The sequence below is a fragment of the Chanos chanos genome, chromosome 1, assembly GCF_902362185.1.
Source record: "Chanos chanos chromosome 1, fChaCha1.1, whole genome shotgun sequence".
Classification (NCBI taxonomy): domain Eukaryota; kingdom Metazoa; phylum Chordata; class Actinopteri; order Gonorynchiformes; family Chanidae; genus Chanos; species Chanos chanos.
Genome location: NC_044495.1, coordinates 14,208,568 through 14,234,729, shown reverse-complemented (window position 1 = coordinate 14,234,729; position 26,162 = coordinate 14,208,568). Strand labels below are relative to the sequence as shown.

The 26,162-nt window shown below is 40.4% G+C and overlaps 1 protein-coding gene across 1 annotated transcript in view; it reads right to left on the bottom strand.

Annotated features, from left to right (window-relative positions):
- LOC115804559 (latent-transforming growth factor beta-binding protein 2-like) overlaps nt 1-26,162 on the bottom strand; it is a 94,074-nt gene that overhangs the window by 59,648 nt on the left and 8,264 nt on the right. The window contains exon 3 of the mRNA XM_030765103.1: nt 15,540-15,819. Coding sequence (XP_030620963.1) covers nt 15,540-15,819 — 280 coding nt within the window. The remainder of the gene's footprint in view (nt 1-15,539; nt 15,820-26,162) is intronic.

The following is a 26,162-nucleotide window of genomic DNA, read 5'->3' as shown; positions in this document are numbered from 1 at the left end:
TGTGCATGTTGCCCCGCATGCCTAGCCCAGACCAGATGTTTCTCTTTGCAATCTCAAACCGTTTCCTCACTGCATGAGGTAACCACTGCCCTCACAATAACTGGGATGGAGGGGCCTCATTTTCTCTGTTTGATGTCATCGTTATTACTTCAAGGCTGACTGCTCAGAGACGAGAGGAATCCCCTTTGCATGCTTTGGATGAGTGAGAGGCAATTTGGAAGCACCTCTGTCAGGATTACATGCATAAAAAACATGCCCAGAGAGGAAGAGAAATGCTTCTCCAAATCAGAAATGATGGCATACCCCAGCTAATCAAATTAGCATCAGACGGCATATTTCTCCATGCTCATATGAGGAATCCGGAGGAGAGAGAGAGAGAGAGAGAGAGAGAAAGATGTAAAATGAGAAATTGAATTTGTGGAGGTGGATTTATTAGGTTTTCTCCTCTCCTCCACACATATAACCAAGTTCCCACAATGAAAGGTAAGTGAATAAGTCAATAACATGTGTCGTGTGCTGTTGTTGACTCACAACTGTTGGAATGTAAGCGACGGCACATGACTGAGGTGCTCTAGATAGCACCTGTTTTAGATATTATTATTATCATTATCATTATCATTATTATTATTATTATTATTGGGTTATCATTCCATATGTCCACAAACACTCAACATCTAAATGGTCTACCAGACTATCAAAAGAACCATGCAGTAAACACAGCTCAGGTATGAAGCCTCAGGTATGTATGTTTCTGTGCCTGTTTTCTGTGTGTGTGTGTGTGTGTGTGTGTGTGTTTATGTGCATATATATGAGCAAGCGAGCAAGCGAATGTGTGAATGTGTGAATGTGCGATGTGTGTGCATCCATCCGTATGCATGTATGTGTGTTGGTGTCATGTTGAGGTTCCTGGTCATGTGCTTGGCTGTATTCAATGGGAAAAGATCCAAAAAGCTGTGATTGTTCAGTTTTGATGAAAGCATTCTCTGTGGTGTAGAACACCAGTTGCTGTTTCTGTTGTTGTTGTTGACGGTCTTTGTGTGGTTCAGCCTGGGGAGACCACCCTTCATGACAGACATGTCCTCAGAGACCAACAGACTTGCATGAATCAGATTAAACATATACAATGCTGATTAGGAGAAATATTTGATCAGGATGATAAATGAGTTCATGTGAATAGCAAATTCAAATTAAAAAAATGTACGTCCACTTATGTTACAATGCTGAAACAGCAGCATTTTTCTCAGCTCAACATTCTGAAGTCTTCTGTACTTATGGAAATTAGAATGAGCACCTGTGTGAATTAAATGAAACAATTTGGCAATTTTGCACATTATCAGTATGCAGTTCTGTGAAACATATATGCAAAATATAAAGTCAGGGAAATTAGGAAATTACTAAATGCTAAGTGCCTGACAGAGGTGCTCTGTAATATTCCCATGTAACCTTTCAGTAGAGGTGGGGATGCTTCACTCCTGATTTCAGGACCTCCGCAGATATCAATGTTTGGAGTACCTCATGATCTGACTTGTGTGTGACATGATCTCTCTCTGTGTGTGTGTGTGTGTGATGAATGTGTACTTGTGTGTGGGCTTGATTTTTAATGTATGGACACATAATCCGTTGTGAGTCAGCTAGACTCCCTACACACCCAGTGATGTCTGGTTCTACTTTGTGGCATTAAGCACTCGTTACTGAGAAATCAAAACTGTAGCATGCTTCTGGAGGCCTTAAACATATGAGACAATTTCCCTTTGAACACCTGACGAGAGGATTAACTGATAGCGAGAACCATTCCATGTGAAAAAACTGGAGGATTCGCACAGACTTCCTTAGCTCATTATGTTTGATGTATAGCATCTTGTTAGGATAGTTTGACCACAGAAATAGACAGTCATGATCACCACAGCTTTTCTGAAAAGTGCATCACACTGTTCCTCTTCAAGCACAGGTCTTCTTGCTCTAGTTAACTTGGCAGAGATATTTCTAAAAAACAGTCGTGTGTTGTAGAAGGTATAGAGTTGATTTTTTTTTATGAAAAAAAAGGGGGAGAGGTGAGGGGCATGTTCAAATTCCTTCATACATTTGAACAGCAAACTACATTGTATGTAAGGTCAAAAAGAAGTCCATTAAATTTCATTAGCATACCCCAATGAAAACATGAGATGGAGGAGAATGAAAGATGAAAGAAAAAAACACACATCCCATGCACATTCTCTGTTGCTCTGGTACAAAGTTCTTACAAAGTAAACATTAAGTGGGCTGCTTGATTAGGGCGACCCGGAATCCTGGTTTACCTGGGATAGTCCCATTTTCACGAGTGTGTCCCAGTGTCTCGTGCATTCTCAAAAATATGCAAATATGTCCTGGTTTCAGCTGTTAAACTTTAAATGTATCCCTAAGGAAAACTCTGCCTATGCCACCACAAGCTGATTTGCTGTATACCTGGTGTTTGGAATATATTTCAACAGGTCAGCTTGCACCGGTATGGTTACCATGACAATGACTTGTACACCTTTGCTCCTCACCATCCTCTCAACTGCTGGCAAGAAGCTGTGACGCCTGTTAGCTAACTTTGCTATAATGCAACAATGTCCAAAAGAAAATGGGTTTGTTATGTGCTTACCTGGCACCAATGCATCAGCTAAATGGCTTTTCTCCATCATGAACAATACTTGGAAAGATGAACAAACTGTATTGAGGTTTTGACACTAAAGGCATTGCTTACCAGTAAAGTGAATCTAGATCAGATTTTTATGAGGTGCTCCTGAAAAACAAGAGCCTTTTAAGACAAAATCACTCCTGCTCCAAATACTCTGCCTCGTGAAATGTCTGTTAGCCTTAAAATTGTTTATGTTTGAATTACAATACAGAGTATCCCACGGGTAATGTAGCTTGAACGATTTTGAAGGGGTTTAGTGAAACCTGTACTTTTCATGTCAAATTTTGACTAATTAAATGTTCAAGGGCAAACTGCGCTCAGTGTTTCTGTTTGGTTTTTATTCTTGAAATGCACTGATAAAATCAAAATGTAAACTGAACCTTTTGCCACTACATCATTATTATTGGTAGAATTTGTGATTATTTGAGATGTAGATCCAGAAGGACCTAACCCTGCTACGAGGCCTACTTACACCGCTAGATGTCCTGGTGTAAGGCTTTAAAAACCTGGTCGCCCTGTGCTTGACATAAGCATGTCAAACAGAGAGCAGGCATACCACTGTGTAGGAGCACAGAGGGGTGCATCGGTTGTGATGTTCTGGAAACAGGCCTTGCTGGGCTGCCAGGAATACAGAGGGCAGGAGAGTTCTGAAAACAGATCACTTCCTCAAACTTGAAAATATTTCTGAACTTGAGATGATTCTGTTTCAGACCTTGGTTCATTATATCCACCTCATGCATGGAAAGGTCTAAAGTGTGCAATAGTGTTCAGGAACCGACTCAAGGTCTCATTGCCTGTCCAAACAGACCACTAGAGCTGCATGATTATCATGTAGTAGTGAAATGTTGCTTTGTATCTAATGTGATAAAAGAAGTTAATCAGTCAGTAATTGTAGAGGTCAAGGCTTTCATCCCATGACATGATCTGAAAGTAACACACAAAGAAATACGTTTGTCAATTTCTGCGCCACCGCACAAACTGAGACTGAAAATTTACATATATAAATTCTACCGGACCACCAGATCTTAACACACACGGGTACTGTTTTAGTCCGTTTTCGTGTAAGACATAAAGCATCCTGGGTATCTGGCATTTGGCACTTGGAGCCAAGATGAACATCAAATATGGGATTATGTGGACTGCTCCTACAGTCAGAGTGGCAAGAATTTTGGTCATTTAAGGTGATTGTTCTACAGTACTCTACAGTAAAACACAGGTTCAGAAGACTGCAATGAGCCTCTCTCTCTCTCTCTCTCTCTCTCTCTCTCTCACAGCATTGAGGTAAGTTGAACAAAAACCATTTTACCTTGGCAATGCCCATTAGTCATCTTGAGTTGTTTGGGGGAGCAAAGCACACATTTAAAGGCTCCAGCATTTGGCAGGGGGCAGAGAATACAGAAACAGGCTGATATGAAGACTGTCTGGAGCTTGGCAGGAGCCATTTGGCTGCACACCGACTGTCTAAACAAAGCCGTCTGACATCAGACAGGTCTCTCTGGCACTGGTGGCCCAGGCAGGGGATTCTTTGGGATTCAGCATGTCGGTTAAGAGGGCTTTGTAAATAGGGTACGTGTGCTGCAAGACTCATAGTGAGCAATGGACTATGAACGACCTTGGACAGGAAACCTAGAGTGGCCAAAGCTCTGTCTAGGACATCGGAACAAATCACCACACGACTTCCTGCACATTAAGACACTTCATCATCATAGCAAAAAATAACCCTTGAGGGAAAAAAAAAGAAACACGTTCAGCAATATTTACCCGAAATAGCAAATGGCTTTATTTACCTTTTACAGGACTTTCCTTCTACCCAGAGGGCATTTGTTGCATAAGTCTTCAGCATGATTACAAGTAATCAGAAGGTGGACAGGCTTGTAAGGAGTTAAATGACAGCTGGTGCAGGGAAGGGTAGGTGGGGACATGTTAGAAATCCAAGTTTGCTCACAGTCCTCATAAAATAAATGAAACCGCAACATAGTTCATTTCAGAGCAGGAGACTGTGCATGTAGATCATCGGACTAATTTAGAACAAGGGCACTCTTGCAAACAGGGTAATTGTTTTTGAGCTCAGAAACAGAAACAGAGAGAACATTGTAACCAAATATTTCCAAGAAAAAAAAGTGCCTTTTTTTTGTGGCCTGCAATTAAACTGAGAATTATAGCCATTCTTCAAGAATAGAACTATTCAAATGATTTTTTTGGAGTGAAGAGAATCATGATTTAGTTGAGTTAGTACAGGTTTTTGGAGTAAATATGGAAAAGTTACATTTGGATCAAGAAGTAAAAGATGTGTGGCCTGAATGGTTATAGTGCACAGAACATGTCAGCAAGGCAGAATATATCTACAGAAATCATGACCCTACACATTGTGTGACATCATTCTGCATGTGTTATATCACCCTTCATAAATTTCGGTGCAAATTTAAAATGAGGTCTGAATTTAGAATCCCCAAGACATTACTCAGATAACTGTGTTAGCTTAGACTACATCTGAGATCAGATTTACACTGAAATGGAGACTAATGAACACTTGACATGCATTCACAAGACTGTTAGTTAAATAAGACAAGCTGGACAGAACCCAGGCTAACCCTTGTAATTTCATCACTGCTGCATGCTATGTATGATTGGTTTTGCATGTCTACAGACACGAAACTGGTGAAGCTCCTCTTGGCTTGCGCCCATTAATACTTATATAAAGGCCAATCAAGAAACAACCCAGATAGGAATAATATAACCTGGTTATAACCAAAAATTACCGACATTACTGACATTGAACTCTGTCTGAGAAATTTTGATACGGCCGTCACGAAATGCCAAGCTGAGAGACTAAGGCCACTTGCAAACAGCGCTACTCTCTGTCCTCATCCCAGTCACAGGAGAACCTTATAACACACATGAAGTAAGGGGATGTTGTATACCCAAGCAGGACACTTCAGAGAACGGATTCAGTTGCTTATGACCAAACTGACCAAAAGCCTCCCGAAGTCTTGAGAAAGCCTTGACAAAAAGAATGAAAAGGTAAAATGATTATCTTACCCTTACTCTTTTTTGGGATCTGCCTGGGAAAGTCTAATGAGATGCAGGGGAGGCATGCCCTTTAAAACATTATAATCCCCTATTACTCACAAAAATAACACCCGAACTGCCCGTTTCGTGGTCAACCACCTCTTGATTGACAGGTCTGCTTTTACAAAGCCTATTTGCAGACATCCACCAGTGGGAATTTCCTTTTTTTTTGCCTGTTCTCTTTCAATAAAGCCCTCATACTAAAAATTAAATACACATCTGTGAAACTGTACACTGTAATGTCTTTCCTTCTCATACCCATTAGTGAGAATTCTAGGTTAGTATGGCTCTTCTTTTCGTTCCTGACAACATGGCGACCTTTTTTTTTTTTAAGCCAAACTGATGTGGTGCTAGTTTTCATTGGAGAACCTTAAAATAACCTGGAGGTTTGTGTGACATCAAAGCGTGACCCTTAATTACAGTCCTCTGGGAAATGTTTAATCTCTGGTGGTCACTCTTATGAGCACGAATCGACTGAGCTGCTAGTTTGTGGTGCAAGGCCTTTGAGAAGAAATGGTGTTTGGTCCTTTTCGATGTCTGCCTTTCAGCTTGACTTTGTTTTTAGTTTTGGGAAGAAATGACTCTTGTCCGAACAAACATGAGATCTCTTTTTAAGAAATGCCATTTCACCTTATCAGAGTATCTCTGAAATTAGGAACATTTTGTTATTTTCTTAACGCAAACATCTGTGTTCCTTTTAGCTCCCTGTACAGTATCAATTTATCATGCCATAATATTTTAAGCAGATGCATGTGGGTTTGATTGAAAAACTCTGAGACAAAGAGCAAGGAGAGCTTTCTCATTACAACCTTCTCCAAAAGCCTGTCTTTGCTTTTTTATAAGAAGTAGCAACAGTCAGGGAAGCTATCTCAGACTTTATTAGCATTCTTCCCTCTGCTGGCCACAGCTTCTGCACCACATTAAAAGCCCCAGAAAACTGTAGAAACATTTCAGACGTCACTCAGCCAAGCTACAAGTTGACATGCTAAGCTACCATATGGGATTGGAAATCAACCGAGACAGTTTCTATTGTGCTTGAAGACTAAGTTCACTACAAAAATGTCATTGAAAATGTCACTTGAAATGAGTTACACCCAGAATAAGACGAGACAGTTTAGAAAAACATGAAAAACTGATTAAAGGATATGTCTGCATTTACGAAATGTCAAGAATTCACTATGTCATACTAAAACACTGCTTGTCTTTATAGTAAGAGCTAATCGGTCTATTAGCATCGCTTTTCATAAACACTTGCTGTCATGGAACAAAAGAGAAATGCAAAATGGCTGGAACCAAAGACAACTGAAAAATTTATTCTTTTTTGACTCATAATAAAATTCATGACGCCTAGTTAATAGTTCTAATTTTAGTCTCTATTTCAATTGTACACACTAGTAGGCCTACACCCAGTAGGTGATTTGTTATTTTTTAACAGGGGGGATGGTCCAGTGGTCACTGACACTACTCTATAGAGCGAGGATTCCAACCTGTGGGGCCCACCCCCCACCCCAGAGGGGTGCAAGATTATGAGATTTTTAGGTGCAAACTGCCAAATACAGTGTGGGGGGGCAAGTTCAAATGTAGACAAAGGGGCTGGGAGCACATGTCGAAAAACATTGAGAACCCCTGCTATAGAGCATATAGGGATATGGCATGTTAACAAGGGGGAAGCATTTTGGTCATTTTGCTAACAGGGTGGATGACATCCTCCTACAAATTGCCTACTGAGTATACCTTACTTACCCATAAATGCAAAGAAGATGTATTTATGGGTAAAAAGAAGCTAACAAGTAGCAGCATATTCCATACTGTTAATGAACCTGAAGTTTAAACAGAAGGCTTTTGGTCTCCTTTGTTACCACAAAGAACACAAAGCCAAACATCAGAGAACAATTAGGTCTTCAATTAGTCTACAGTGATTTGATAGAATCTCAACTCATTATGGTTTGGATAATTGCTGCTCCTGGCAAATTATTCTCTATTTATGCAAAGGTAGGTGTGTCACAACTGGACTCAGGCTCTGTTTTTTCTTTTTCCCACTCTCTCTGAACCCCTGCTCTCCCTGTCTCCCAATTTTACTCCACTGGTGTATGATCACTGACACAGATAAATCTGCAAGGTGCTGTGGATATGAATGTCAGCTAAAAATGCAGTTTTAAATGCCTGTCACTTTTTTCAGTGTATTTCATTGACCTAGAAGAGTTGTGGCTGCAGTGAGAACACAAACAGGGTTTGACTTTTATACGTGTGAAATTTTTAACTGCGGACTCTTAGTTTGGATTCCTCCATAGGTCTGTGTGCATCCTCAGCAGACATAAGGCCCTACTCTGCTTCACTTATACTTATATTTTCTCTCCGTGTTAATGTGAAGCTTTCATTCACTCCAAGTGTGGTCAGCAGATGTTTACGTGCATGCATGTTGTATGGTTGCACTAATAGTCCTGGCCAGGGTCTTTTGAAAGCTCTCAAATAACCGTAAGTGTTGCTCCCCCCCTGGAGGGAAATATATTCTGTCACTCGCTCCAGCCAATCAATCTTCCCCTCAGTGCTGAAAGTGTGGAGTGAGAATAGAGGAGTGAGAGAAAGGCCAGAGACCAGTGGCTCCTGCAGAGGAAGAGTGCCTGTGGTTCTGTGGTTCCAGGCACCGGCCCAACAGGCCTGGAGACGACATGCCGAACTTGGGGAATTGTGCAAAATGTTTCCAGAATGTTCCAGCCATACATGTAATTAATTTGCCAAATCGGAGCTCGCCAGATAAAACACACAGAGCCTTACATGAAGCCAAGGTCTTGAAACATAGCAGGTTAGCTTTATGAAAACCTTGGTGGGTATCAAAACTGAAGCCAAACAGGTGTAGGAACGACCAATGGGTGCTTGGGACAAAACAGAGACCACTCACATGCAAACATTCAACATCATTAACAAATACAGTAAAAAGTGCACTATTGCAGTAAAGCCTATTATGAGTATGTAATAACACAGTATTTTAAATATAATTGCTGTTGACTAAAATATTATCGTGTAAAGAAAAAGACTAAACCTTATCAGCCATGAAATCAACATCCAATTCTGTGATGATTGCATTGTGAATGATCAAGGCCATATGTATATATAGCCATAGATCAGAGACCCATTTTCAGGGTTCATACAAGGCCATGTTAAATGCTGAATTGACATTCCCTGTCATGTTCATCTTACGTAATCCAGCATTCTCCTGTCTTAAATCACTAGAGAGGATGTCACCACTGCTACGGGAAGCTCTGGAAACTTTACACACCCTCCACACTCCACACACGCTCACACAAAGTGCTCACTGGGGACCCCAAAAGGTCAAGGGTCAATCCTGTATCACAAGCACAACAGCACACTTACAAACTCTCACACACTCTTCCTGACACAGGGCTGGGCACCATTCCTAACCAATACCACTCAGGTTCAGTAACACCACTGAGTTCTAATTTAAGAAGCAGAAAAGGATAAATTTTAAAAAACTCATCTTGAAATACTTTCATATATGTGTTTTCCAGCCTCCTAACTACACAAGAAACAGGAGTCAAAATGGTTATGTTTTAAATGGATAAGAGTTGTACCATATGCGGGTGTTTGTCATGACTTGTCCAAAGCTTTCTAAAAACCCCTCATTGGTCCACAGAGTGACTTTTTCTCAAAGCTGTGGGAGGGGCAGCACTGCTCCCGCTTGTCTGACTTGGCACTTCCTGTTTGATTGGGGAAAGCGGATTGCCAGGTGGCAGGATGGGATTGCTTCCCCAGACAGAGGCCCACACTGTAAAAAACGCAGACTACGCAAACTGTCCCCAAGCTCAATGTGAAATGTGAAATATGTTACTGGCCACATCATACCTAAAGGGAGGTTGTGTGTAGAGAACCCCTACACCCCACCATTACTCTCATAAACAGAAATCAACAAATTTGAGTATATGATACTGCTGCTGGTAACACACAACTTTAAGTCTAGCATCATATTGCCACTCATCCCATTACACAGTTACACATACAGCTAAAGCCATCCTTAATATTTCCATTCAGTCTATCACAATTGCACAACTACTGCTAACAACTGGACTACCTCAAGTTACTTCAGCTACTTTATAAGTAGGTTCGGTGTCAGTTTACTTTTGAGGCAGTACTGATATTGCAGCTGGATCTACTAGCTCAGTTTCTACGACACTGAAATTCTCCGCGACAAATAATCTTGGTCATCGCTGGCAGTGGTGACTACAACCCTTATTTACAGTTCTGAGGTTAATGTTAAAGTCTGTTCATGGCTAAAGCCCTAATACCTCCCAGAGAAACCACAAAGCTTCTTGGAAGGAAGGTTGTAAGATCTGTGTAAACCTTAGGTCAGTAACTACTGGGCTTAGTCATACAGAGACAAATGCAGAGTGATGTGACTAAGAGCCATTAAAAGGGAAAAATACTCATTTTATCACTGAACTGTAGAGGTTTCCTGACCCAAAACATCAGTTCATTATGTAAGTGTGAATGACCTACATCAACGAACCGCCCAAACACACAATTATTTTGCCTTTATGATGTGACAACATACTGCATACGCCTTTATCTATGATCCACCCCGCTCATGTCTCAGGTCCTTGTTAACAGTAATCTGTCCACCCACATCTGGATGGATCATTCACTTCAGTGAACACTTTTAAAGCTTTCAGACAGAATAAATGGTCTGACTGGCCTCAGCTTATCTTACCTGTTATAAACAGTAGACTTGGACTTAGACAAGGACTTGTATAAGGTCATCAGGTTTAAACATTTAACAGAGTTGTCAGTATAAGTATTTAACTACTAAGCTTCACTACAAGTACTTTTCATCATAATATGGAAATGGTTCAAAGATGGCAGAGCAAAGGTTCTGTTTTTGCTACAGTTCATTTTAACTTGCACATTTACATCCTACATGTGGGTATTTTCTGTAAATCACATTTTTGAAAGCATCTGTGAAATGATGTATGGATTATGTAAAAATTGTAATACAGATATGACATAACAAATAAAGAAATATTACCTGTGGGGACATTGGATCACGTTGAGGTGTTCTAATCATGAAGTTTGGGCTTTGGGGCTTTTCTTACTGTTGCAAATGATCAGTGTACAGTGACCCATCAGTGACCCACAAAAAGACAGCTTTGCCACTCTTGCCCTATCCATTATGTAAGGGGTATGGCTGCCAGCACACAGCACCTTGTGAAGGATCCACAGGGCACGTAACACACACATCCTGCCTCTGCCTATCATTCCCTTCCTGTGGACCACTGACGTCAGAGAGGAACAGGAGGTTGCGGGTGTGTGTTTGTTGGAGGCTGTTAGAGAAATAGGGATGGAGGGCAGCTACCCAACTAGACAGAGTGAAAGAGAAAGAGAAAAAAAGGGAGAGTAAAAACACATGAATACCTCTCTAACAGATACAAGTTGTTTCTTTTGTCAGAAGGAAAGCACAGGAGGAAGTGTCTTAGCTTAGGCCAATCTGGACTAGAGTCTCTGTGGAAATCCTGCATTAGGGTGTAAGCTACACAGACAGCTCAGGGAGCTCTTTATTTATTTGGCAACGTCTAAAAATTGCGCTCATTTTAAAGTTTACAAGCGTGACCTCCAAACCCCTAGCTTCTTAAAGCTTACGATAAGGTGTCCAAATCCTGGGAGGTCCACAAAAAGAGAAAGAACAGAGAAAAGAAAAAGATCTGAGATGGGAACTCTAAAAAGAAAGATAGCCACTCCTGAATACTCATATGTTTTATCCATCCCAGAATGTTTTAGGACCAAACTGTCACTCATAAATGTGTTGGACTCATCTGCCGTCTTCTTTTCCCTAGAGAAAAAAAAAAAAAAAACGCATGCTCTTCCCTCAGTTTCATAGCAGAGGATCTATGACATCAGGACTGCAGGTGCCCTGAGCGTGGGGGAATAGCTGTGTAACATCTATCTTGTGTGCAAAAGTGTAACGGTCATTTCTGAGAACAAGCCTCTAAAAGGATTTGGCATTACAAGACGATTTGGATTTTAGAGGTCTGTGTGAGGGAGGGGGAAAAAGATTCAGAGATACATAACACAGATACAGAAACATCATCACTGTGTTATTTACTGGCTTGACTTTAAAATGTGTGTTTTGAATTCTGAAAAAAAACCCAAACAAAAACAAAAAACCCTTCTTACGAAATCAAAAGTATTTGGCGTGTATGCTGACAGGTCATAAGACACGAACAGCTCAAAAACATCTTTACTAATAAATCAGTGCAGACTAACAAACCAGTAACCTGGTTACAGAACCCTTTCAGGATCCAAATAAAACACTCTGTCTCTTCTATTTTAATAATGTAAGTATATTCTCTCTCACAATAACATAAAATCTTGTTTGGTAAGGCCATATCAGTACTCATAAGATTTGACAAACATCTTAAATACGGTAGCTAATCAGCCCATTTCACCATATGTTGCTCTGCTGACAGTCCCCAAACAGTGATTTCATTATTATTGGACGCCAACTGGCAGCGTCCAAAGGTCCACAGCAGACCGTCTGGACACAAAGACGTTTTTGACACAGACAGCCAGACGACCTCTCAAGCCCTTGACCGTTAACTGGCTTCCAAATCGACTGAACCCCGAGCCAAGAGCCTGTTAGTTTCTGGTGCTGCCTTGCATGGCTAGGTAATAGAGGCACACACTCCAGAAGTTAGAAGGTGCAATTCCTTGGCACAAATTCCTTGGACTTCTTCTTCTTCTCCTTCTTCTTCTTCTTCTTCTCAAAGGGCTGAAAATAAATCTGTCTGCCAGACAGATTTCCCAGCAGCCGGACATACCTCACACCTTTGCTTTGGGCAGAGCAGAGAGGCTTCTTAGATCCGCACGTGAGGATACATCAAGTTTTAAATCTGGGGCAGGCTTATGTGATCTGGGCCGGCCTTGGACAGAGCAGAGAAGAAGAGGGTGAGAAGGAAGGGTAAGAGGAGGAGTAGAGTGCTGCAAGCAGGATGTTCTAAACTATGCCAAGGCAGATCTCCACACCTCTTAATTTGGATTTGGCACTCATGTATTGAGCGCACATTGTTCGTGTACTGCTGGAGGGACACGCGGCAGTGCTAAAGAAACATCCGAAACAAAAGCATGAGCTCATTGCTTTCTGATTAATTACATTGGTCAACTTCTCAACCTGTTCTCTTTGGTCCACTTTCAACCTTTGGACTGCTTAGATTCACCACTTGAGAGGCTGACATATTTAATTGTAGCCTACAAGTGTTTTAGAGTGGACCAAGGATTGCATTGACTCTCACAGCTTCTGCTTCTGTAGCAAAACTTCTGCCTCAGTTACTTTTGGACTAACCTGGCTTCAGACACCACTGCGCAAGAGACATAACAGAACATGTCTGAACCCTTTTGGATGGACTTGGCATGTCCATAAACACTTCGAAAGCTGCTGGGTTCATCTTTGTTGACAGAAACCTTTTCTGACCGGTTTAAAACACAGTATGTTTACTGGTGAATCTGTTTTAACAGAGGAAATGGCTCATGAGTAGATCTGAAGCACCTGTTAACGGGGGGGTTAGTCATCCCTACCAGAGGCCATGGGTCACACAGCTCATCCCTTTAGAATGAATGAGTCAGGTTGGCTTTCATAACACGACGTACCCAGAGCTTTGGCTTTGTGTTTGTCACAAAGCAGTGATTCAGAAGACAAGTATGCCCTTGAGAGGATATCAAAGCAAGCATATGCACAGCAACTGTGGGCTTTAAATGGTGACCTTGGATTAATTATAAAATAAAGATTTATTAAACCTGAAAGCACATGTCTGCAAATTCACACAAAAGATCTTTTATGTATTTAGCCAAATATCTGCTGAAATATTGCATTGTGTTCCTTTCAGATGCTCAATACTGCAATGCCATCAGGACAATAATATGATATTACCCAATAAATGCCATTTGCCTTTATCAAACACCACAGCCTAAAAGTCAGCTTTGATCAAAAACATTGCAGCACATGTGTGAGATTCTCCCCCAGAGGACTGATTGGCAAAAAGCACATGTTGACATAAGCTCTCAAAAAATGACAGAATTCAAAACCCACTGGACATTGAGCTGTCATTGTGAACTCTTTGACTTCACATTTCCTTCACTCATCAAGCAAGATCTTTCAACATCTCCAGACAGAATATGCATTTAACACATAGCAACACTTCCACAAAAGAGGCCATGACTTTTGTGACTAAGCAAACAGCAAAGTTCACATTTCTAGCGATCACGGTTATGTCACTGAAAAATCATGTCTAGTGCTGTAGTCAAATTGAAAAAGAACTTTGTGCCATTTTGTGGAGTGATGACTAGTCTTTGAAGAGTATCTGAACACACTGCAAAGAGAAGCATAGCAATTCAGTCAGTCACGCTATGTGCACCAGTAGTCGTTGTTTGTGGAGACCAATGACTCACAGAGCAAACTGAAATTTTTATAGCATTACATAAAGCCAAAAGAAAAACACATTATTCATTCAAAATCGGCTTTGCTATTTTTGCTGCAAATGGCAAGAGTTACCACATCTTTCCTCTCTGGCAAAAGAGCACGTGCTGTTATTCCTTAACTTGTTTTCCCAAGTGTGGTTCTGTCATACACTCCTGGGAAGAGCTAGGGGGTCATATCTAATAACAGCAGGGTGGGAGGCCTATTTGTTACAATAAGTCTTGTTCTGTGGGCTAATATAAACACTTTAAATACAGACCCCATGTCATCTGCTTTGATTTATGTGCCACATTATAACTAATGTAAACAATAACGAATGAGTTATTGATAGACTACTGTAGCACTCAAGCTGTGAACAAGGCAATACTACAATATACTATAGGAACTGGTGGTTCAGTGTACTGTTTAGTGCATTCACTGTTACTGTGTACTCAAATCCCTCCACTTTCTTTGAACATAGGTCAACCTGATAAATGAATTAACTGAATACCGTCTATCTGTGATGGAAACTGTCACCTATATCTTCTATACACATATTAACAAAGAAGGCATGCAAGACAAACCTTTCTACTTGATAAAACATCAGTATGTGCGCTCACATCCAGGTCTGACAGCATCATACATTCCAAGCTCAAATACAGATCTTTATCTCTCCTCAGCAATACCTTTATCTTTCCTCAATGACACGCCAAAATTTTTCATTAGCTCTGGCCGGTGACCAACATGTCAAAGTCTGAGATCAAACACTCAAGATAAAACTGCTATCACATACTTAAATCACTCATTCATTTCAATGTAATTAAGTTCTAAATCTCTCAGCATGATCCAACTCCAGCACAACAGAATTTGTTACAGTTTAAAGGATTTAATCTGCAGCAGACAACTGTGGTTTACAAAAATGGATCTCTTCATAAGATAACTAAAGTGCGTACGTCTTGTAAAATGTGGAAAAATCAGGTACTTAAGGATTGTTCAGCAATTTTTTCTCTCCTCAGAAAGAAGAATGGAATGTAAGAGCATTCCTTTGTAGGATTATTTAAATTATGTAATAGGAACAGAAGAATAGTTTCAATTTCCTTTCACCATGTTTAAGAAAACATAGTCCTGAGGAATAAAAAAAAGAGGAGAAGCATTGCTGTGATCCAGCTTACACCTGCATTAGCGAATACCCATCCCAGGTAATTGTCATTACTGAATTAACGTGTGGTCCGAGATGAACGATCACAGAGAGACTATTCCATTTACATGTGTTTCATCCAAATATTTCACACCGTCTTCAGCTATTGATAATGTACTGTGTTCAAAGAGAAGCTTAGGTGGTGGTAGACTTACACAGTGGAAAGGGGAAGTTTGGTGCTCGCTGGTTTGGGGGTTTGTGTTTTTGCGCTGGTGTCGATGGCTTGTCTCTCAGTGGGCCGTCTACGCCCGTGATGGCGCTGGCCAGGTTTGCTGCCAGGTCGGACAGGGGTCAGAACCCTGGAGGTTCCAGTTCGGACGTACACCTGCTCCGGGGCCACTTCCTCACACCGCGATCCTTGGAAACCAGACCGGCACACACAGGTGTGAGGGCGGCTGCAGGAGCCTCTGTTCTGACATGGGGGCTGGCAATCCGCTGTAGGACAAAGAGTGGAAAGACGCAGAAGGATCACCAATCTGCACAAAATTCAGCATCTGGCCACATTCAGCACAAAGAACAGAAGCATGAAGCCAGTTTTTTTAAAAGCATTATGCATACATTACACATTAATATCTAAGGCTATAGCTCACTGAAAGCTCACAATGTTTGTGGTTGTTAGAGAAAATACATAATAAAATTATATATATCTAAGTCATTTCAATTCCCAGATCAGCAGGAAAAAATCTAGTGCATGGGCCATTAGTCTTATAGTTCTGTCCTAGCTGTTATTGCATTCTTACACATCTGCGTCACCTCTATAACCCTGCAAAAGACTTGGTCACGGTTGATTTCTCCTTATAGTGTATCAGCCTGGATCTGAGTCTGAATCAAATGAATCAGGTGAACGATCAGACTCCTAAGCCCTATCTGTTTCAGAAACAATAGATAATATGTCTTTAAGCAGTCTGCCTGGGCTAAATGATGAGGCGCACGTTGAACAGGACCCAAAGTCAACAGATTCTTAAAGGACTCTTTCCCCACTCAGGTCTTAACGAGAGCAACAGGCAAACATCTTAAAAAGATTCATAAAAAAGGCAAACGATACAAAGTAAACAGAATTCTCAGCTTATAGTGCTTAATATCATTTATTTTGAAGCACGAGCGTTTAATCACATTTGAGATATATACACTGTGAATGTTTCATGTGTTTTCACACTTTATAGACCCCAGAGTTTTTGCAATTGAGCAGTATACATAAAATAAACATATGTCTATCTGGGATCCACAGGCATATGTTTAAACTGACTGATGGATGAAAAATATTAATCAATCTTCTAAAAACATGGGTAATGTGAGGTAATTCCCTCATCGTGGTTGGGTGAAAAACAATCCAAGCTCCAAGCAAGTGATTCCGGCAGGCTACTTTACTGGCATCCCCCGGGGACCCATGGATGGCCATTTCGGTGCAAATAAGGTTCTCCTTCGTTTGACATGGCTGAGTGTACTGAATGGCACTCCACAATTTACGACACTGTCCTCAAACAGTAAATCAGGCAGCTGCACTCTCTGACGGCTAAAACAAACAGAGCTGGAATGCTATTGACACAGATGCCAGGCAAACTGACACACACATTGGAGAGCGAAAGGCTTTCTTCAGCTCTGCTGGCAGAGTGCTGGCCGGCTGGCCGACTGACTGTTTGTAGTTATGGGAGCAGTGTTTCTAAATCCGCTCCCAAGGGACAACCAACTGTTCTTGCATATTTGTTGTAGCCCTGCATCATCACACCTCGTTGAATATGTCAACGGATGATTTCATGTTTGATTAGGAGAATCATTTATGCCACTTAAAGACTCTGACCCGTGCCGTTCATATACTAATGCTGACAAACTGCTCCCAAAGTCTCTGGGCTTAGCTTCAGGGGTCTAAATGTGCGGTGCCATCCCATGGACAGAACATGCTCTAACTTCATACCTTTTTTAGCCTTGCTCAGCCACTCACTGTCAGTCTCTGACTGTCTCTCACAGAACTGAAATGATCTGTGTCTTTTTCATAGTGACCAACTGAACTATGTGGCACGTTGCCACCCTGGCATCCCAAATTCATCCCAGCTCTGTAATGTTATGCTGCATAAATGGGAAAAACAAGGAATGTTTGATGACCGCTAATTCAGAGTCAAAGCCCTATGCCTGGGCTTGAGTAGCTTCAAAATAATGCAGTCCAGCGTGTGAAGTTCAAAGGGCTTAATTTTTGCATTTATTTCATTATAAAATGCAAACCCTTTTGAATCAGTAAAATGCTTTGGAAAGCTGAGGTCTCTGGAAAGTAGTTCAACATCCACTGTACTTAAAATGCCATTGTCTATGACCAGAATCTATATATGTGTACATTGAATAAACTTAATGGCCAACAACCAAAGAACAAAAGGCGGAGCTCACATAATAGGCTTGGACTGCATTCCCAGTGTTTATAGTGAAGTCAAATCTATTTAAAAACAAACAGTCTTTCAGTTTTTAGCTGGTCTCAAGGAAAACAAGCTGGTCATTCTGATGAAGTCAGACAGAACTTGCTGGAAGAATCATATAACCTAGTCTGTGATGTGTGTTTCCCACCGTGATGTAAAAAAAGATTTGTTTATGCTCTGCTTGACAATGAGGTAAATATATCATGAGGTAACAAGACACATAACAGGCCTCTTGTCACCACACTGGCTAGAGACACTGTTTAGCATTTCTCCTGGGATATAGTTTCTAGATAAAAAAAAAAAAAAAAAAGTTTCGGAGCAAATAATCTGGGGATAAGTGTTTGAAATGTTTCTCAAAATACATTAGCATGCACCAAACAGAGAGACACCACACTATCATACAGAGGGATTTCAGTGAAGAATTGCACTGTATACACAATAGTCTGGCATCAAATCATCTATGTGCTAATCAAGTTAACGGAAAACTTACAGACCATCAACCACAATCTTCAAAATATAATCAGCTAGAGGGGCCGGTTCAGAGCTCCAGTGTCTGCCCTCTCTCTGTTCTCTATGAGTATGTGATCATCCTGAACTCAGTGACCTTGCCATGGATACCATCCATTTTACAACAGAGAAAGCTTCAGCTCTGAGGAAACATACAACTGAATCCAAAAAGAGGTGAACACATCAGTGTGACAATACTGTGGTTAAATAAATTGTATATATTAAAAAAAAAACAAAAAACAACTTTCTTTGAGTTTAGTGTGTGGGTATGTAGGTGTGTGTGTGTGTGTGTGTGTGTGTGTGTGTGTGTGTGTGTGTGTGTGTGTGTGTGTGTGTGTGTGTTGGGGGGGGGGGGGGGGGTTGAACGGGTGATGACTGTTTTGCTGTCACTGCCTCTTGACTGGGTCTCTTTAACCAGCTCCGCCTCACTCTGTGACATTCATTACTGCCATTCCGATTTGTCTGGCACATCATTAAAACTAATTGCTTCACATTCCATCGATTTGACAAAAATGTGCTTCAGTTGTCACATTACACTGTAAGAAAGAAAAAAAGAAAGAAAAAGAAATCGCAAGAAAAAAAAAAATGAAATGGGACCCATTCTTTACATAGCCATTGTCACAGCAATTACAGCAGTGACAGAGCGTCTAGTCGAGGGTAAAGGGAAAAGAAGGAATTCAGTGGTCCGAAGAGTGAGCATCTTTCACAAACGTGGGCCTAGATCACTCTTCATATAAATTTGGGTACTTAATGGACCTATCTGGACCTTTGGACACACATAATGGGACTAAATACCATCCCTCTTGTTCCGAGGAAACACAAACTATTAGATGAATGCTTCACTGTATTTGACCCCCACTACTACGTCTGTGCTGATTAATCCCACAATTAGTGTAATGACACATTTACCCAGTTCAGACACGAATGGCAGCTTCCTGTTCAAGGAACACTTACAAACAGATAAACACTGCAGGGGATTTGTTTTTTTTTACTGATTTTAGCAATCACACAGAAGTAAAAAAAATCTTTTCTTTGGGTAATTGTAAAGTCAAATGACTGGCAACCCACAAGTTCCTTTCTATTAGTCTGTCCTGCTTTAATAGAAATGGCATTCAAGGACAAGCTTAATGGAAGCAATAGGCCGACATAACAGTATAAGCAAATCCACAACAGCTGGGCTATCCTTCACGCATTTAAACCATAGCTTCCTGAGAGCAGCTTTGTGAGTCAAAATCCATTTTCATGGTTTGGTGGGTTTTAATGAAACACTTGGTAATACTTTGAAAAATACAGAAGATTTCACAAAGATTTTGCTGCTTAAAGATTTTAATACACATAATTGCAGTATCTATATGTATTTCTCATTACTAACATGAGAAATAACATTGTAACACAGTAGGGACTGGTCCATGCTAAAGCCCTTTATCAATCACACTCTAGGACTATATCATGGTAAGATATTGTTCATCTGTTTTAACTGTAGTCAGAAATGTACCTAAAAGGTATTTCCTAAACACATTGTGTTGCTAAAACCTTTTCTCAGAGAACACACACATTATATATTGAGTGTTTCCACAATGGTAATACCAAAATGACATTTTTTAAAGTCACAGTGAGGACACTTTGCGTACTTCTATGTATCAGCTTACGTTCTTCTCCCAATCAGTCTGTCACTAAAGACATCACATAGACTGAAAAAAAGGTTAGAAATATCTGTAAAGGGAAAAGTAATTAAAATGGAATGACATTTCAGCCTGGTGTCTGACAGATTTCTGTGTTAGCGCATAGTGTAAATAATGACCTTTGGAAGTATTCTTGTATCTAGGGCATGTAAGTAACTTGACTCTCAGTGTAGGGCTGTTTTAATTGGGAGCATTAAGAGTGTAATTGGTGTAATAAGGAGACGGAGAGCCCCCCTAGGGAGCAGTCTTCCTGACTATGGACAGTATCACTGTGCCCTGGAGCCACTGTGGCTGTCTGTTGACTGCCTGTGCCCCAATGTTCTCTATAACATGTCCTCTCCAAGCCTATATGACACACTATAGTTCTGCATCTATCTCCCATAGTGTGATACTGTTTCTGCTAATGTTTCTTCTTCTTCTTCTTCTTCTTCTTCTTCTTCCTCTGCTTCTTCTTCTTCACCCACTAACTGTCAGAGTCTTTCTTTGCATCTAACAACTCAAATTTTTAGAATCTGTCTTGTTGGCCATGGAAACCATATATTTGAGATAGCTTTCCATTTTCTTTTCTTGAAGTCAAAAATGACACTGCAACTACCTTGATACTGGCTCCTCACCAAAGTAATAGAAATAATGAAAGGATAATTGCCACTCTGAAATGCCTGTCTGAGAATTTGGATTCATGAACTGACATTAAGAGATTAAGGGTCAAAAATTGTCATTTGAGTCTTTGTGTTACATTTTTTTTCTTTTGAGAAAGACTACCAGCAAGACAAAACCTACATGACTTGTGAATGTAAGCCTAAATTAATTCCTAATCATTTTAATGTCATGCAGATGATTTTAATTTAAAAAACATGGGCTTGTGTAGGGACAAATGTATGATGAAATGCATGGTAAATTTAACCTAGAAACATTTTTCGAATTATTCAATAGGCCATATGTTTGATATCAGAGAACGACAACAGCACACGGCCAAGACTTCCCCACTGCTCCAAGGTTTTCATTAGGAGTGAAACCTGAGCAGATTTTTCAGATTTTCAAAATTAATACCGGAACTAGACTATTGGAGGCATGGGCAACCCACATTTTTGCTACCAAGGTGATTACCCTCTTTCTCTCAACATGAAACACGTCTCTTTCAACAGGAAGAGCTGCATTGCTGTCAGGAGCCATTAGAAGGTCAAACGTTCTGGCGCTTGGGAAAGCTCCGTCTTCATTAGGGAATTAGAATCAAGAATGTGCCAGCTAATTCATGTGTGAGAATTTCCCTTGCAATCTCTCCGGATGTGTTCAAATCCAAAAATGTTCAAATCCAGAGTATGGGGGCTAACGGTTCTCTTCACATGGAGCAAATCTCTACAGATGTACAGTCATCTCTTTAAAGCCAAAAGACCTATCAAGTGTTTCAGTGTTATTGCTGAGTAATAAAGGACTTAAATTGAATCATGACAATTACTTAGGTAATGTACTCTGGGACAAGATCATTCCTTGAAACATCGGAATATATTCTGCACTGTGTGTAAAAAAAAAAAAGAAAGAAAGAAAAAAAGAAAACTGTGAAAACAGTGAAAGAGTTTGTAGAGGGATCAGTTAATGACTGACAGGACCTCTTTCCCCTGGGTAATGAAAACAGTACAGCTGGGATTTGATTTCTAAAAACTGAAGTGTGAATTTCACAGTGTCTCTGTTCAGCTGCGGATCTCTTTCAAATCGAATACAGTAGTTTCAAGTTTTAAGTCTATGCTTCCCCGAAAACATGATGGTAACGTTTTTATAACCCTGGCCTGACTCCTGACATTTTCTACTTTACTCTAAAATCAAGCTATTTCATACCCTCACCATTTCTATGACTTCCATTCAGTAAACTTTTAATCAAGAACGTGCTATAATGCTTTGAAGAGAGCCAATGGACACTGCAGAGACACACTGTATGAGTATTGCCTTAATGTGCGAACCATTTTGTTTGGGACATTGCTGGGTTTCACTTCACCGTAGACCTCCAAACTCCAAACTGTGAAAGATAACATCAGAAGAGTTCCAATATGGCATGGGAAAGGACAACAGATGTATTAGTGGAAGCGTGTTGGACTGAAATTCCAGTGGCAAGAATCAGAGAATCAGTGCAATGTAAAAGTCAGTTTCATAACAAATTAAACCATACATTCATCTTTCTGCCAAATTTGGATTAAAAGCCAAATCCTGATTTGCTAATTAAAACAATTAAAATAAAATACTAACATACCACAGAAACTGCACTCTCTGCTTGTAAGTCCCTTTTCATTTGTAGCACTGCAGTAATATGCAGGCTGTGCTTAAACAAAACTCTTAAAATGCAACTGGATAATCAAACACCTTAGGACAAAGGGAGATCATTTCATTTAGTGTCAGCCAAACTTTTGCCTTGGGACTAGTCTCTTGCCATTTCCAAATATAGGAAAGCTATTACCACAAATATGACAGCTGGAGGCTTCAGGGTAAAACTCCTGGTTTGTCCTGCTAATTGAAAGCAAAACAGCCTGTGGCCTGGCAGAGGTAATGATGCCTTTTGCTATGGTGTGTATTGATTACAGGCTGTGTCCAAAGCCTCATAAAGTCCTCCCCTCCCTAGCCTGTCAGAGAGAGTTATGCTCCTGCACCATGAACTGCGCAACCCCTCAGCTAACTCACCCAGGGCTAGTAAAGCAGTAAAAGGGCTCCACGGTTGTCTGTGTAGCAAACTACCTCACCATCACCTGGGACAATGTTACCTCAGTGACGGACCAACCAACTGTTTTAAAAGACACCGCCAGCCATGAGGAGGAAGCATATTTCATGGTGAATTCTCAAAGGTTCTAGATGTTTCCCTGTTAGCTTGCAGGCTACATGAGAATCCAATGTTCTATTGATTTCAAAGAGATGTTGGCCAGGTCTGTTAGGGGGATATATGGTGAGATCTCTGTGAGCATTTTTGTGTGTTACTCAATAAACAGAGCTATAATATGCTTTTAACCAGAAAATAGTTACTTTCATACAGTTAAAACATTTGGCAGTGGATACTCTTCAAACTACTGCATGAACTCCTTCCTCCTCGCAAAAGATTTTACGGGCAGTGTAGGGTTGACAAGTATATTTTGATAAGTTGCAGAAATAGCGAGGAGCGAACATCAGAGTATCAGATGGCCTGTGCACTTGGGAAAACTGGAGGTATGAAGGGCACAGCAGAAGGGTTATCTGAGGTCTGATGATGCTATGACATTGTTTATGTCTACATATTTATTCCATTTTCACATGAGAGCTGAAAGAAACCTTCAGAGTTTCCTCATCTAACAGTGCTGCTTTGAGACATGATTACGCAGTGCTCACACATGTCTGTCCTTGGATCAGAGGCAGATGGTAGACACATGCCGACGGGTGAGGGGAACCTATTAAAACCATCCTCTGCTTCACTCATAGCACGGTCATGACTTCAACCCCCCACCCTACTACACCCCGCATTCTGCAAACTTTGACAGGTCCCCATTGAAAGTTTAAAACAGATATGTGGTCCTGAAGTACTGACAGTTAAGACTGTAAAGAAGAGACTCTTTATGGAGATGAGGACTGCATGTAGTAAAAAAGAAATAGGTATAGCTTGCAAAAATGATGATGATGATGTTGATGATTATGATTATGGCGGTGATGGTGGTGACAAGGTAAGCAGATATTCATTAAGGTGTTCCATCTACGATGAAAAACTTCACTTATCAGTGGACACCTGACTAAAAGCTAAACTGTAGCAATAACAGTGCACAGAAATTTCCCAAAGACACCCTACTAGTTTACAACTGAAAAGGATCAATTCAGACTAGAAGAAGGAGTCTATCCAGAGTACATGGGTTATTACATGAAGAACATTCATGAAAGGCACAGACAGGGAGAAAAGGACAGTGAGAGACAGAGGGAAAACAGAATGAGAAATAAGAGGAAAAAAAGCAGGAGCTTAAAGAGAGTAGCTTAGAATGTGTTGGGGGGGCTTTTTGCCTGAGGAGTTATTTTAGGAGTTGAATGGGGCCTGGAAAGACCCATTAGTCAGAAGAAAGCAGGACCACAATCAAAAACAGTCACTAGCTATTTCAGATATTTAATATTCGGTTTTAACCAGACATGCACCCTTCCTTGAGCTATTCTCTGTCATACCACCTTAAGTGTTTCCGTGGTCAAATTATAAAATCAGTATTAGGCTGAAAAAGCTGTGCAATGTAAGTTGTGCCTTCTACTAATTCACTTCACGAGCATAAACTCTTAACAAGCATTCTAGAGCTAGAGCAAAGACAAATCTCTGAGAGTGTAAGTTTTGATATACAGTTAGATTTTTCCCGCTGACAGACAAAACATGAATTAGTGTTACTGAGGACACGACAGCAGAGTCTGCTGAGGGGCTGAGATCCATGATTTAGAGCAATTCAAATAAAAATTAAAAAGTTTGGGTAACACTTTATTTTACAGTCTGCTAATTACCAGGTATTAAATAGGAAATGAGTTGGTAATAAAAGGAAAGTGCCAAAAAAATGGATAGGAAGTACTAAATAATGTCCTGATAAGTAAATAGAAACCCACTAGGAAACTAGATGGCAACAAAATATAGTTATTTGGAAAGTACCCATTAGAAATTTATAGTAAGTACTACGTTATTATCTAGCAAGTACATGGAGACCTACTAGGAAACTAGATGGTCAGGGTTAGGGTTAGGATTGTTGCCATCTAGTTTTCTAGTGGGTTTCTATGTACTTACCAGGAAATGATTTAGTACTTCCTATCCTAATAACTGTATTTTATTACTATCTCATTTCCCAGTTAATACCTGGTAATTAACCGACTATGAAATAAAGTGCTATCAAAGTTTGTATCCCCCCCCCCCCCCCCCCCCCCCCAAAAAGATCTTTTTACATAGATAGTGGAATTCGCAAGTGAGATTCTATTGAAAATGTTGAAATAGCTGTTTAGTGAGGTAACTGAAGTGTGCATCGGTGTGAATGGAAGAGGTTTACACATTCTACATAATAATGGCATGATAATTCATCACAGTCCCATTCATATCCAGATAATCAGATTTTCAAAGAAGAGTCCCTTTAAATGAGCACAGCTTGATAGTATTCTGGGTGGTTGCCTGGTAGCAAGTTCTGCCTTGAACATTTCAGCCCGACATTCCAGTCCAGTTTCTTACGAGTCAGAAGAGAAAACTGTATTTATGTATTTACTTATGGATCATATAATTTTGATTTAACTTTGTTGTGGACATGCAAAGCCCTTTGAGACTACACATAGTGATATTGGGCTCTAAATAAACTTGTATTATTATTATTATTTAAAGGGTGATGTTGGTTATGATAGAAAGGATAACTGAAACTGACATTAGATAAGATCTAAGAGCTGCTGTTTCTTGTGCAGGGTCATATGTGCTGAGGGTGTAGAGTGATTCGTACTGCTGAGAACACCCTGTGAGACTTCTGCCAACATCTAACGGGAAATCCTAAACCCTAAATCCGGTTTGTGTGCGAGACTGTTATTAATCCAATTATCAATGAGAAAATGTCAAGTCTAGACGCTACAATCACCGTTCCCATGGCGCTAATGGAGAATGACTCTGTCAGTGTTGTATGGATGCCAGGAGTTAAGCTTTCAGTGCATGGCCAATGTCTGTCTAATTTGTACAGATTAAACAGCATATCATTACTTAGTGGGTATGTGTGGTAACATGGCCAGATGGTTTTAAGACTGTGGAATTATCAAGTGAACTTCGCCACAAAAGAATTTGGTTTTCAAATCAGAATCATTTTCCCTCAATAGCAAGAAAATAATTTAAAATGTCTGTTTACTCTAATGCAAATGTAGGTGCTAACCTGCCACTGCATCCCATTCTGGAGTGCCACTTGTTTTTCATTTGTCACTCAGAAGATTCATGTGTGGTTTACTTTAAGGCCAGATGAAGTGAGTCATACTTGTTCGGTGCTTTTCTAACTGTTCTTACAGGATGTAGAAAGCACGGAAAGTAAGGTTAAAACCCAGCCTGCTTTTGAGCGAGACCTGGGTGCACCGAATTATGTGATTCAGAAGTGCCCACCTACCAGCAAATGATGTAGAGTAGAGTAGATGTAGTATCAGTAATAACTTAGTCTTGTGTGGATCAGTAATGCAATATATAGGAGCAGGAGACAGAATATTACTTTTA